General features: G+C 40.8%; 1 protein-coding gene across 1 annotated transcript; it reads left to right on the top strand.

Moving 5' to 3' along the window:
• The first annotated feature begins 10875 nt into the window (after nucleotides 1-10875).
• Nucleotides 10876-15142, top strand: TUBA1A (tubulin alpha 1a). Its single transcript, XM_070621179.1, has 4 exons — nucleotides 10876-11017; nucleotides 13084-13306; nucleotides 13448-13596; nucleotides 13948-15142. Exons 1-4 carry the CDS (start codon nucleotides 11015-11017, stop codon nucleotides 14926-14928), a joined length of 1356 nt encoding a protein of 451 aa, XP_070477280.1. The 5' UTR covers nucleotides 10876-11014; the 3' UTR covers nucleotides 14929-15142.
• Nucleotides 15143-15312: the final 170 nt, after the last annotated feature.

Here is a 15312-nt window from a genome sequence, read left to right as displayed (position 1 = left end):
GCCAGGTGGTGCAGTGGTTAAGTTCGCACGTTCCGCTTCTCGGCAGCCCGGGGTTCGCTGGTTCGCATTCCAGGTGCGGACATTGCACCGCTTGGCAAAAGCCATGCTGTGGCAGGCGTCCCATGTATAAAGTAGAGGAAGATGGGCACAGATGTTAGCTCACGGCCAGTCTTCCTCAGCAAAAAGGGGAGGACTGGCCGTAGTTAGCTCAGGGCTAATCCTCCTCAAAAAGTAAAATAAAATAAAATAAAATAAAATGCGTATCTCAGAGCATATATATTTTGTTAAAAAGAGTAGTTCAGTAAATGACTGAACATCAATCAGTGACCTCAAAGCATTGTCTTACAATACCTGGGATGTATTTTTAATATTACAGAGTACAGGAATTTATTCTGTTATTTTAGGTCTTACTTCTGGAATAGAAATTCATTAATATTTATCTCTGCTATACATATAAAAGTCCTTCCAAAAATAGATGAAACCTCAGTTAGCAGGATCACCACAGATAATTCTTACCATCAGTATCCAGAAAAAACTATTATTTACTAATATTGCATTGTGTTGACCAGAGTTTGAGAAAGGTTACGTTAAACTTTAAATAAAATTCCAAATTTAGTTGTGGGATCATATTCTTACCTCAGTGTTAACGCTGGAAGTTGGCCGAGGTGAATGCAGCAGATGGTCTTTAAAGGGCATACAGAGTGAGAGGCAATTCACTCAATGTATTGATCAGTACTGAGCCCTAAAATGAAACTAAGTATAAATTCAGCATGTCAGCATCATCATGTCCATCTCCTTGTTTAACTTTGGAGTTTGAAGTGTGTTTTTGTTAGAGAATTTAAGGGAAACCTACTTGCTTGAATTTATCCTTTCACACTCAAACCTGCATGAGGAAGGCAGCGTAAGGTAGATAGGTACAGTCATTTCACAAAGGATGCAGAGGCAGTGATGTGGCATAAGACAGTGAACACCACGGTGGAATGAAGTTGTGAAATTGACCCAATTCTGTGTGTCCGGCAGCTCCTGCACTGACCTCTCTCTCACGGCACTCAACACAAAGTATTGTAATAACAGTTTCCATTCTTGGGTCTTGAACTCCTCTGGGCCAGGAAACATGTTTTATGTCTTCCGTGCCAAGCCCTTGCTGTATACTTACTTCTTTGTTGCTAAATCCAATGAACATTCTTTTGTCCTTATTAACAACCCCTGTGCAGTATTTGATATTACTCAGCACTCTATCTTGACAAAGGACAGTCCTTCCTTAAGTCAGTTTTATCATCCACTAACCAGCAATCTTCTAACCAGTCTCCTTGCCTATGTTCCCCACATCCCCAACTCTGTTCTATCTATTCTCTCTGCACATAGTAGTCAGAACGATCTTTCTTGCTTTCTTTTTCTTTTTCTTTTTTTTTTTTGAGGAAGATTAGCCCTGAGCTAACATCTGCTGCCAATCCTCCTCTTTTTGCTGAGGAAGATTAGCCCTGAGCCAACATCCATGTTCATCTTTACTCTAATTTATATGTTTCTCTACTTTATATGTGGGACACCTGCCACAGCATGGCTTGACAAGTGGTGCATAAGTCCAAACCCATGATCCGAACTTGTAAACCCCGGGGCTGCCCAAAGCAGAATGTGCAAACTTAACCGCTGCACCACTGGGTTGGCCCAGAAGGATCTTTCTGAAATGCAAAGTTCATTAATCCTCTTTCCTGTAATGGCTCTCAGTGAGTTTGGAACAAAGTCCTTTCAAAATCAATTCTCTACACAATCCTCCAGGCTCATCACTCCCCAATCCCCTTTCCTTACACTTTATGTAACAAACCATAACAAACCACTTCCAGTTTCTGAAACTCACTCAGTTGTCCTTGTGTTTGCATGTGCACTCTCTTCCCCATTTGTACCTACTACTCTTATTTATTTTTCAAGACAGTCCCAAGTATCGCCTGTTCCAGGAAGCCTTCCTACATCCTCTACACATCACCCGGCACAGAGCTGGAGGTTATAGGTAATGTATATCTCTGCACAGGATCATGCCATGATTCTTTCTTGGGACTTTTTTTTTTTTTTCTGCTTTATCTCCCCAAATCCCCCCTGGTACATAGTTGTATATCTTAGTTGCAGGTCCTTCTAGTTATGGCATATGGGACGCCGCCTCAACGTGGCCTGACGAGCAGTGCCATGTCCGTGCCCAGGATCCGAACCCTGGGCCGCCGGAGCGGAGCGCGCGAACTTAACCACTCGGCCACGGGGCCGGCCCCCTTGGGACTTATTAGAATGCATTATAGCCAATTAAATCTTAGCCAAAGAAACACCTATTAATACCTCAGATTATGCCTGGCCCAATATATGCACCTTAGTAGGCAATCAATATGAGTTTCCAAAAAGAAGAAACAAATGAGTAAATGTTTGAAACACAGGGTTGATCACCCATATGAGTTAATACTTGGGTTAAAAAAAGATTACAGTAATTTAGAAAATAATAAAGTTGAAATATGCATGAGCTAGAAAGAGAGAAAGCTTCCCATATATATATGGTGCCTCCATTTATGACAAAGGTGTCACTGCAGTCCAGTGAGGGAAAGATGGTCTCCTAATAGTGCTGAGTCAACTGGATATCCACATGAGGAAAAAAACTCTTGACCCCAAACTCATACAAAACACACACAAAAACATTAATTCTCATACGTATTGTGGAACTAAATGCAAAAGGTTAAACAATAAATTCTTTAGAAGAAATAAATCCTTTAGGAGAATATGTTCATGACCTTGTGGGTAGGCAAAGATTTCTTAAATGTAACTCAAAAAATGCTAACAATAAGGAAAAGGTGATAAACTGAACTACAGTAAAATTAAGAACTGTTCATCAAATGATACCATTAAAAGAGTGAAAAGGCAAGCTACAGAGTGGGCAAAGATTTTTTTTTTCAATATTCAATCCAACAAAGGACTCTCATTCATAATATATAATGTACTCCTACCCATCCCCAAGATAAAGACAGGCAACCCACAAGAAAATATGAAAAAGATTTGAACAGGTATTTCACCAGCAAGGACATCCAAATGGACCACAAACATATGAAAAGGTGTCAACTTCATGAGTTAACAAATTACAGTTGCAGTGTGATACGTATTATTATAAACTCTCCTGAATGGCTACACTGAAGGAGGATGAGGAATAACAGAACTCTCCTACACTGCCAGTGGGAGTGTACATAACTACAACCCTCTGGAAAAATCTGCACTTTTCTACTAAACATATACATGCCCTATTAGCCCACAATTCCAGTCCTAGGCATATAGTAGCAGAAATATATATAGCAGACATTTATAAATATATCCACCCAAATACTTGGACAAGAATGCTTATAGCAATGCCATTTGTAACAGCCAAAAACTGGAAACAATACAAATATTCATTAACATTGGGAAATGGATAAATAAATTATGGTATAGTCATACAATAGGATACCATACAGCAATGAGAACAATTTACAATTGCATTCAACAGTATGAGTAAATTTCACAAACATAATACTGAATGAAAGAAGACACATATAAAAGCGTATATTCCATTTATATAAAGTTCAAAAGGAGGCAAAATGAATTATTGTGCTACAAGACAGCCAGGATTATCTCTGAGAGCAGACAGTGGCTGGGTAGGGGTACGAGAGGGAGACCTCTCAGATAGTGCCAATGTTCTGTCTCTTGATCGGCATGCTGGTTATACTAGTTTGTTTGCAAAAATTCATCAAATTGTACATCTATATAGGCAAAAATTTATATATGCATGTTATCCTTCAATAAAGAATTTTGAAAAGAAAGAAGAAAAAAAAAAGAAAGCCTTTTCAGTTGGTGACCATAACTGCACCTGAATTGTGTTTCCCATTCAGTGACATAACTTGAAATTCTGGATTACACTTGGAGAATTCCATTCTCATCCCATACCACCAGCATATAATACTGTTGTCATTAGATTCCAAAGATACATCTCCACCCCTCCTGTCTTGACCTTGCTCTGAGCAGTGCCAATCTCAGATTCCTAGTGGCTTGCAAGACTTCTACCCCCAATCCCTCTATCACCTCAAAGTGTAGCATTCAGTTTGTAAGATGACACCAACTGATCGGTCCTGCCCTCCACACCTTTCCCACAACACGCACACAAATGCATTTTCTGCTCAGACTTGCAACTTCCCTATTTCTGTAAAGAGCACCACTACCATTTCATTCTCTTAGTTCTCCAGGCTCAAAACTCTAAGGGTTATTTTGACCCTTTCTTTTCTACCTCATGTCCAACCAATCACCACAGGGATTCTTCCTTGACATGGTCTCTTCAATTATCCCTTTCTATCCATTCCCACTGTAATTATGATAGTCTTAGACCTTCTGCTTTAGATTATTGCAATAACCTCCTTCTTAGTCCCCTTATCTCCAGTCTCTTTTCCTATTCCACTTACCTGTCAGATTAATTTTATGAAAATGCTGTTCTCTTTCCTTCACTCTTTTCTATAAGAACATAAAGGCTTCACACTGTCTACGGACTCAAGCCCAAACTCCTTCAGACCGGGGTTCAAAACACTTCATTAACTAGTTCCACTCTCCCTGTATAATGCATCACCCACAATTCCCTTGCATGCCCTAATCAAGCCAATTTCTTTACCCTCCTTGATACAGGCACCAGATCATCATCATACTATGTCTTTGCTAATATTATTTTTCCTATTTAAAATACTCACTCTACTCTCATTCCATTCAGTTAAGAGCCACCATTCCTAATGAAGGCCTCCACGATAAACCATAGGTCATAATACAAGACATTTTCCTTCCTTTGAAGTTTCTATAGCTTTCTACTCAAGACAGTACAGAATAAATTGTGAAGTAGATAAAATTTGTCTTCAGCATCCACAATTTCCTTTTATGTCCTTTACAATTTTACTAAGAAATTTTCAAATATACTCAAAAATAGAGAAAATAGTATAATAAGCTCCATATACCCATCATTAAGATTCAACAATTATCAAGAGTTTTGCCACAATCTTTTATCTGTCACTTTTTTCCTTTTTTCTTTGCTGAAGTATTTTAAAGCAAATCTCAGACCATATTTCACTTAACCTGCCATACCTCTGCATGCATCTCTAAAAATTACGGAAATTTTCTTAGATAACACTACCATTATCACATTTAATATAATGAACAATAATTCGTTGGTATTATCTAATCAGCAATCCATATTCAAATTTACCTGGTTATCTCCAAAATGTTTTACATTTGGTTTGTGTGAATCAGGATCCAAACATCTCTTGTTATATTTGGTAGTTAGTCACCAAAATCTCTTCTAATCTACAGCAGTGCCCTTTCCCACCTTCTTCATCCCATTCCACCACTGACTTGTTGCAGAAACAAGATAATTTGTCCTATAGAATGTCGCATGTTCTGCATTTGTCTGTTTGCCCCCTTCTTTTTTTTTTTTTTATAAATTTCCTTCCAGTTTATTTTTTTTTTTGAGGAAGATTAGCCCTGAGCTAACATCTGTTGCCAATCCTCCTCTTTTTGCTGAGGAAGACTGGCCCTGAGCTAACATCCGTGCTCATCTCCCTCTACTTTATATGTAGGACGCCTGCCACAGCATGGCTTGCCAAGCAGTGTCATGTCCGCACCGAGGATCCAAACCCGCAAACCCCGGGGCCGCCGAAGCGACCGTGCGCACTTAACTGCTACGCTCCCGGGTGGCCTCCTGTTTGCCCCCTTCCAATGTCATCTGACTTGTTCCTCTATTCCCTGTATTTTCTGTAAATGGAAGTCAGCTCTAAAGGCTTGATTAGATTCAGCAAAATTGTTTGTTAGATCACTTCATAAGTGATGCTGTGTGCTTCCTATTGGATCACCTCATAGGTTCACAAGGTCTGGTTGTCCCAGTTTTAGTGATACTAAGATTGATCGGTGAGTTCAGACGGTAAAGGCCTAATCCTTCCATTTAAAAATTCCACATGAATACTTCATCTGAGTTTTCATCCACTGACGATCTTTGCCTGAATAAATTATTTCATTAGGGGATGTAAAGGGTGATTTTTCTAATTCTATGATTACTTTCACATTTACTAGTTGGCATTATTCTGTAAAAGAATGATTTCCCTAATTAACTAGGGTCATTCGGTTACCTTGAAATACAGTTTGTACAGGAAGTGCAGAACAAATGTTCAATTCTTTATTTGACTATCTGATTGCCAGTGTGTAGAGTATGGAATTGGTGCCCTAGTTACTTCCAGTGGTGCAATGGTAGCAGATGACGTTTTTTTTTCTGAGGAAGATTTGCCCTGAGCTAACAACCGTGCCAAACTTCCTCTATTTTTTAGTATGTGGGCTGCCAGCACAGAATGGCCACCAACAGGGCAGTGAATGTCCGTGACTGGGAACCAAACTTGGGCCGTCAAAGCAGAGCATGCTAAACTTAAGCACCAGGCCACTGGGGCTGGCCCTCAGATGATTATTTTTAATTCACTTTCTTCTCTTTTTTATTTTTCTTTTCCTTTATGGGGATATCTTTATGAACTCATTAGTTTACTTTGTTAAAATGTTTTATTATAAAAACTGCATAAATACAAAAATGCATAAAGTATAACTTTACAGCATAACAAATAATTATAAAGTGAACATCCAGCTTTTATACCCCTTTGCCTCCCTTCTCCCTATGAACACCAACTCTTGGGAAATTATCTGAACTTTAATGTAATTTAAAATCAATGTGTCCTCTCAGAGATTTTTAAGTATAAGATTTACTTCTATTATGGAACTGAAACAGCTATATTAAGGATTTGAGATCTTCATCTTAAAACTAACAGGCAGCCATTGGTCTGCTTTAAACAGTGGAGTGATATGATCTGTATTACATGACATGATCTGTGATACATATCATAATAAGATCACTCTGGTTGTTGTGTGAAGACTGGACTGGGGGTAGGAGTGGATGTAGAAGAAATCTAGGAGGGAATTGAGGTTGTCCAGGCAAGAGATGATGTACTTACTAGACAGGAGGCAGTAGAGATGGAGAGAAAAGAATAAGATTTGAGAGATGTTTAGGAGGTAGACTTGACAGGACTTAGTTACTGATTCTATGGTGGTCAGAATAGGAGAGGGAGATAGCAAGAATATTTCCCGTTTCCGACTTGAGAAACCAGGTGTATGATGCTCCATTTACTGAGCAAGAGAACCCTGTAGGAGGTATATGTTTGTGAGAAGATAACTAGTTCAATTTGGGATACCTATGAGAAAGTCAGCCAGAGATTGGAAGTTGACTATACAATCTGGAACTAACAAGAGATGTCAGGAAGTCATGGGCAGGGGCTGGCCCCATGGCGTAGTGGTTAAGTTCACATGCTCCACTTGGGCAGCCTGGGGTTCGGATTCCAGGTGCAGACCTACACACCACTCATCAAGCCATGCTGTGGTGGTGTCCCATATACAAAGTAGAGGAAGACTGGCATGGATGTTAGCTCAGGGACTATCTTCCGCAAGCAAAAAGAGGAAGATTGGTAAAAGATGTTAGTTCAGGGCCAATCTTCCTCAAAAAAAAAAAAAAAAGTAGTCACGGGCATATGGAAAGGATTTGCAGCCTTGGGAATAAATGCACTTACCAGCCACTAGGAGTGAATGAGATCACATAGAATAAAATGAGGAGAGTGTCTAGGGCTGAACCTTGAGGAACTCCAACATTTAAAGATTAGGAAAGGAGGAGGAACCAGCAGAAACAGAAGAAATAAAAAATGTAGGAGGGAAACTCAGAAAATGTAGAGTTTTTGAGGCCAAAGGAAGAAAGTGTCTCAAGAAAGAGATAATAGTCAACTGTGACAAAGTTTATCACAGGTCAACAGGAACTAAAAAATGTCCAGTGGATTTAGCAACAAATATGGAGGGCATTTGGTTTCAAGGAGTGGTAGGAGCAGGATCCAGACTGGAATAGATTTAGGGATAAATATAGGAGGTGAAGAAGTAGGAAAAAAAGTGTTAGACAACTCTCTTGTTTCCTACATAAGTTATGATACATGGGGTCATGCAGTGGATTCTAGCAGGCTCCTCCCCACGTACATACAAACACATGCCGTTCTATATATACACAGATGTATGTATGTATCCTAGATGCATATACCTGTTTTATTTCTACAATTAGATTGGAAGATTCTAGAGAAAAGAGACAATGCTGCTACCTCCGAATTCCCTATGCTATCTAGGATGGTCCAGGGCAAACTGTAGACACTCAGTAAATGCTTATTGAATAAAAAAGGTAAAATATCTTATTAAATATCTTTAAATTACTGACTATGAGATATTTAATGAAAATATGCACAGAGAGAAGCTGTTCATTTAATTCAACAAGTATGTATATAATGACTAGTATATACTAGGCACTTTGCCAGGGACTAGGATTCACATTTTAATGGAGAAGAGGTATAGACGCAAAAATAAATAATTTAAATTCCAAAAATATTATAAAAGAAGAGACGTTTTATGCTAATCTTATTGTGGACAAAAATAAGTCCATTAGTAAGATGTTAATACACGTATATTGATGTAAGTTAAAGAAACTGGCAGTAAAAATAAGTGAACAAGCAAAAAGAACGTCTTTTGCTTTTCATAGTTTGCATGCTATTAAGTCAGATAATGAGGAACAAAAGGAAAAAACTGTTATCTCCCATTTATATATTTAAGATTATCAGTACTCAAATAATCTATTTCTGACCTAGATTTTAGTGTTACTTATGCCCAAGGGGAGAAAAAAAATCCTCATTTACATAAGGAACAGAATGGCTCTGAGATAGAATTACAAAGAATCAACTGCATGAACATGCCTCTCTTTTATTTATTCCTCTGTAAATTGCATAAAGAACTGAGACTACTGAGGAAATGCTGCATTACTTTTATATTGCAAAGAAAATAAAATTCAAGGCTGTGCCTCTCATTCTTAAAAGGAGATTTACCATGGTCCAGCAGTGTCTGATTTATTTCATTATTAAAATTTTGAAAGAAGTACTTTCAATGAGCTACTTATTAATCCTATACTTCCCTATGCCATTTAATTCTTATTTTTGTTAAATGTACTTCTGGGTTCAGAAAGAAACTTTCAAGTCACCCTTAATTTTCCTATCTCTTTTCTGAAATACACTCTGATTTGCTAAAGTGATGGAAATAAGATGATGTTGAAGAATATTTTTCCTATGAAATATGCAAGAAGTAGATGAAATTATTTGTGTGTTGGGTTTTATTTTTTCCAGAGAAGACTACTGCAGCAAATTAGAAGAAGTAAAGCAGAGCTGTGGATAGCAGGCGAGAAAAATCCATGGCCGCCATTGTCACGCCACAACCTGCAGCAGCTGTCTCCTCAAGTCTCCCCCTCCCATACCCTGCTCTGCCTGCCAGCCCAGGAGGGATGAATGGGCTCTGCAGAGCACTATAAATGGTGCCGCAGACCATGACAATCTGTTGCTGAACACCAGAAGGAAAAATTATCTGCCAAAATACAAATTTTCAACTTTGGTGGCCATAATAAACCTCCTTACCTCTGAAATTTCATTAGCAATGTCAGATGGCACCCAGTCCAGAGTCTTATTCTGCATAGCCCATCCTTGTTGATAATGGAGCCTTTCTAAATAGCAAAAGAATGTTACTGCAATCCATTTTCTAGGGGTGAAAGCAAAGCCTTTTTGACCCAAGAGGCAGTTGAGCAACCACCAGTCTCTAGCTGAATAGCAACTGCGTGAGTCTGCTTACAGTTCCCACAGTTTAAAGCCCAATCGCAAAGGAGATGTACCAAGTTCACATAAGAACCACATAAAAAAGAAATGCAGTTATTGAGCCGACATCACACAGTTGTCTGTGGAAGGAGGCAACATTACAAAATGGTCTTTTTACAATACACAGCTCTCTTCTTAAATTTGGTGTCTCAGTTCTTTTCCTCTTTCCAGAAAAGAGACAATGCAGAAAATAAACTGCATGCACAGGTAGAACTAGCTTCTGAACTCAATTCTTCCTCCCTGTATTTTCTCAATTGTATATCAGGAAAGATGATTCATTTTAAATGAATATATTCATAAAATAAATTACATATTACATACATATATTACATAGGCTTCTGGTAAAACAATATTTCTAGTAGACTATTTAACTATGATACGTTCATTAGATCTTAATTATTGCCATGTTAAAACTACTTGTGTGCTTCCATATTTAGTACTGTTATTCATTCCATCTTCCATTTTTGTTTAGCCATTTGGAAGAGGAGTACAAAAGAAGGTCTGAAAATAAATTACTTGAACCCGAGAAGCCATTTTGCATGGCTCTATTATTGAGCTTTTCTTAAATATAAAAAAAATCACATTTACCCATTTTAAGCATAAGCCATTTTAAGCACCATTCCCATCTTCTCTCCTACTTTATTTTTAAAGCAGTTAAAGACGTCGCATCCTCAACGAATGTAGTCGAGTCTAGTATACTTTGAGGGAGGGGTTGGGAGGAATTTTTCATTAAATATTTCATCTCAACACAAACTCTACAATTAAGGGATAGAAAAAAAACCCCTACACTGGTGATTTTAACTCTGCCTTGAGGTTTAAGCAATGTAAAACCATCCGACCCCAGTTCCCTTTCTTTCCTTCCCGCCCCCCTCCCCAACCCCACCCCATAATGGATGCTCGGCTGACTGTTTTTGCACGGTCTCTTTGTCTGAAGGATGCAAACAGTCTATGGATGCTAGGGAAAAAGGGGTGGGGGAGAGATTACCTCATCCCATGTCGCTTGCACCAATCACCACTCTCCTGTCGTGGCTTCTCTGGGCAGATCGAGGGGTCTGGACCAACAGGAAAAGGCCCCAGCCCATCCCCATGGTGACCGAGTTGTATATAGGGAGCCGCATCCGCCCATGTGCCGCAGGTTCTCTTACATCGACCGCCTAAGAGTCGCGCTGTAAGAAGCAACAACCTCTCCCCTTCCTTTCGGCCGTCTGCTCCGCAGCCGCAAAGCAGCAACCATGGTAAGAATCCGTTCTCTCGGCTCTTTGTGTCCGTTGGGTGGGGTCGGTCCCCCAGGATCTACTTGGAAAATCTTAAGACCTTTTTCCTTTACAACTTCCTCGGGTAAGGGTAACCTTATGCTTTGTTTGCGAGGTTTAGTTTTGCCCCAAATCCGTGAGCCCGGCGGCCGCCGCAGTACAGGGTGCCGGGGCCCAGCCAGAACTGCGCCCAGGGCGCAGCAGAACCGTGGGAAGAACAAAGGCAGCGCGGAGGGAGTTTTTGTTCTCCGAGCCCTTCAGCACCTCAGGCAGCCCCTCTGTCGGTGATGAAAGAGTCTGTGGCAGGGAATGGCGACCGTGGCGTCGCCTGCTTGGCTCTCGCGTCTGTGCGCACGGCATCCGTGTGACGCCGAGGGGCTCTTTTCTTCCTCGCGTTGCTCCCCAGGGGCAGGGAGAGGAGGAGTGGTCCAAAAAGACTGGGCGTCGGTGGGTGTAGCGGGGAAAGACAGGGACAAAGCGGAGCCTCGGATTAGTATAAAAAGATCCCTCCCCGGCTCGTTGGCATTTTAGAAAGATACCCGTATATTAACGGGGGAAAATGGTTAGTTTCTGTTGGAGCCCATGGCAATCGGCGTCAGGGCGGCGCAGGGGCGGAGTTGTTTGTTTCTGGCTTCTCTGGCCTTGGAGCCACTGGGCGGGGTTCGCCCTCGCTAAACCTCCCCTGTCAGAAGACTTAATAAAAGCCTTTCATCGTTGTGGAACTGTAGGTGTCAAAAGGTTTATCATTCACTGTTAAAACTTGGATGAAATATCTCTTCTTGAGGAGCAAAATCACAGTTCACTTGACAAGCCCTTTAAAGTCTGGTCTGGGGTCGCCCCGCCCTGACTGACGAGAGAGTGTGAGTGCCTGTCTGTCTGTCTGTCTGTCTTGGCCGCACGTTCAGCGAGGGAGAAAGCCCACTTTGTGACCTAGGGTACCCTAATGCTCAGGACCCAGGGAAACGCCCTTCCTTTCCCCCCTCCCCCCAAATATGTCCGTGAAGAGACAATGGATAGACAATGGAGGTTATAGACATAAACACCATAGAGAAGAAAACCTCTATTGAATGTGATGAATATGAACATTCTGTGGTAGGTAGAGAATCTCAGAAAGAAAATACTATTTTGTTGTTTTAAATAAATATTTTATTATCCTTTCAGTTGGCTTTTATTCTTTGTTTGGTAGCTTCTCATGTGATATTTGTTTCTAATTTAGGAACTGTTGTTTTAAAGATACTAATAATTTTTCAGTTTTTTGCAGTGGAGAAGATTCTGAAAAAACTTTTTTTTTTAAAGTAATGAAATTGCCTCAGACAAAGAAGACTTATACTCTGTGTCCAGCTGTCTTTTGTTCTAGTGCATCTTCCTTAATTCATTTCAATTTAGGCATATGGTCCCAGCCTGGGTCAGAGGAGGAAAACTGGCAGAATAGCAGAATGAGATCATGTAGGCAGTTTCTGGAAATAGAGCTTGCTCTGTTAAATAATGTAGCAGACAGTACAGGCTAGCACCAGGCACAGCAAATACAGCAATGCAGCAATGCAGGAGGCCGCTTCTTTGGCTTCCAACCTCCTAGTACGAAGGACTCTGCAGATAGACTGCAGAAGGGTGTGGCTGCTAACCTCAGCTGCAGTACAGATGTCCATGTTGAAATACCAAGTCATATTTAGAAGAAACGCTCATCTTTATTTAAAGGGGAAGGAGGTAGTAATATTGATTTCAATTGATTAATGATGGAATTTAATTTACTTCATTTTACAAAATCTGAGCTTTGAATATTTTAAATCTGAAAAATCTTCTATTCAAGCATGGCTGTGGGAACAATGGACTTGTACCATGTGCTAAACAGTGCAAAATTATTCAGACCACACCCATCTGCAGCATTTGTAGCACGTGCTTTTCCTTAATCATTTCTATTGTGTTAGGGATATGACCAAAATAAATTTGAAGAATACCTGTATATTATTAGAAATATTTTTAGAACTTGACTGGAAATTCAAAATTCTAATACAACCTAATTTTACAATTTTTCTCTTTCTTTCCCACAGCGTGAGTGCATCTCCATCCACGTTGGGCAGGCTGGTGTCCAGATCGGCAATGCCTGCTGGGAGCTCTACTGCCTGGAACACGGCATCCAGCCCGATGGCCAGATGCCAAGTGACAAGACCATTGGGGGAGGAGATGACTCCTTCAACACCTTCTTCAGTGAGACCGGCGCTGGCAAGCACGTGCCCAGGGCAGTGTTTGTAGACCTGGAACCCACGGTCATTGGTGAGTTGACCACACTAACCCGAGTGAGATCCCAGGGGTCTGGGACAGGAGGTCTGCGCTGGGGCTCCCTTGATGCCCTGGGGTTGGGCAGGCTTGTGCAGGTGGTTAGTGATGGGTGGCTGCTTTGTCTTCCTCTTCCAGATGAAGTTCGCACTGGCACCTACCGCCAGCTCTTCCACCCTGAGCAGCTCATCACAGGCAAGGAAGATGCTGCCAATAACTATGCCCGTGGGCACTACACCATTGGCAAGGAGATCATCGACCTCGTCTTGGACCGAATTCGCAAACTGGTATGTTTATTCTCAAGAATTAAGTAAATAATGAACCTAAGGAAGACATCTGAAATAGCCTCTTTTTTCCAAACAGAACTGAAATGTAATAATGAGTGAAATGAATTATTCCTTTATAGTTTTTAAAAAGTTCATTTAAAATGTGAACTATTTGGTGTCACTTTATAAATATTAATGAAGTTATTTTTAATTAAGAAATGCTGGGTAATTCCAGGAAGGGCTACATTTTTTTTAAAGTGTTTCTTGTCAAAATAAGATCCTATCCTTGGAATTGTTGAAAAGTGAAAATATATTTACTATGATTGTATACAAAAAGCAATAACTTGTTCTCTCTTTCCTCTTTTCTAACAGGCCGACCAGTGCACAGGTCTTCAGGGCTTCCTGGTTTTCCACAGCTTTGGAGGGGGAACTGGTTCTGGGTTCACCTCCCTGCTGATGGAACGTCTCTCTGTCGATTATGGCAAGAAGTCCAAGCTGGAGTTCTCCATTTACCCAGCCCCCCAGGTTTCCACAGCTGTAGTTGAGCCCTACAACTCCATCCTCACCACCCACACCACCCTGGAGCACTCTGATTGTGCCTTCATGGTAGACAATGAGGCCATCTATGACATCTGTCGTAGAAACCTCGATATTGAGCGCCCAACCTACACTAACCTGAATAGGTTGATAGGTCAAATTGTGTCCTCCATCACTGCTTCCCTCAGATTTGATGGAGCCCTCAATGTTGACCTGACAGAATTCCAGACCAACCTGGTGCCCTATCCCCGCATCCACTTCCCTCTGGCCACATATGCCCCTGTCATCTCTGCTGAGAAAGCCTACCATGAGCAGCTTTCCGTAGCAGAGATCACCAATGCTTGCTTTGAGCCAGCCAACCAGATGGTGAAATGTGACCCTCGCCATGGTAAATACATGGCTTGTTGCCTGTTGTACCGTGGTGACGTGGTTCCCAAAGATGTCAATGCTGCCATTGCCACCATCAAGACCAAGCGTACCATCCAGTTTGTGGATTGGTGCCCCACTGGCTTCAAAGTTGGCATTAATTACCAGCCTCCCACTGTGGTCCCTGGTGGAGACCTGGCCAAAGTACAGCGAGCTGTGTGCATGCTGAGCAATACCACAGCCATTGCTGAGGCCTGGGCTCGCCTGGACCACAAGTTTGACCTGATGTATGCCAAGCGTGCCTTTGTACACTGGTACGTGGGTGAGGGCATGGAGGAGGGAGAGTTTTCTGAGGCCCGTGAGGATATGGCTGCCCTTGAGAAGGATTATGAGGAGGTCGGTGTGGATTCTGTTGAAGGAGAGGGTGAGGAAGAAGGAGAGGAATACTGAAGTTAAAATGTCACAAAGGTGCTGCTTTTACAGGGAAGCTTATTCTGTTTTATTAAACATTGAAAAGTTCTGGTCTGATCAGATAATTTGTATGTAGCAGTGTATACTCTCATATACAATTACTGACTTTGCTTTAAAACATGACGCTTTGTTACAGACCCAAGCTGTCCATTTCTCTGATGGGTTTGAATAAAGTATTCCCTGTCTTAAATGAGTTCAGTCTTGTGTTTTCTATTTGGGTTCTGAAAGTTTTCATGTATTTAGGACACTGAAAAGAATAACTGTTGACTGTAGTTTATACATATACTGTGAAGTGACTTTTTTAATTTAAATTATCAGTATATTATTATTTATAAAAAATATACCTAAAGATTACCATTAGAT

Source organism: Equus przewalskii, chromosome 5 (assembly GCF_037783145.1).
Source record: "Equus przewalskii isolate Varuska chromosome 5, EquPr2, whole genome shotgun sequence".
In the NCBI taxonomy this organism is placed as follows: domain Eukaryota; kingdom Metazoa; phylum Chordata; class Mammalia; order Perissodactyla; family Equidae; genus Equus; species Equus przewalskii.
The sequence above is the reverse complement of the archived record's forward strand: the minus strand, read 5'-3'. Positions and strand labels throughout refer to the sequence as shown.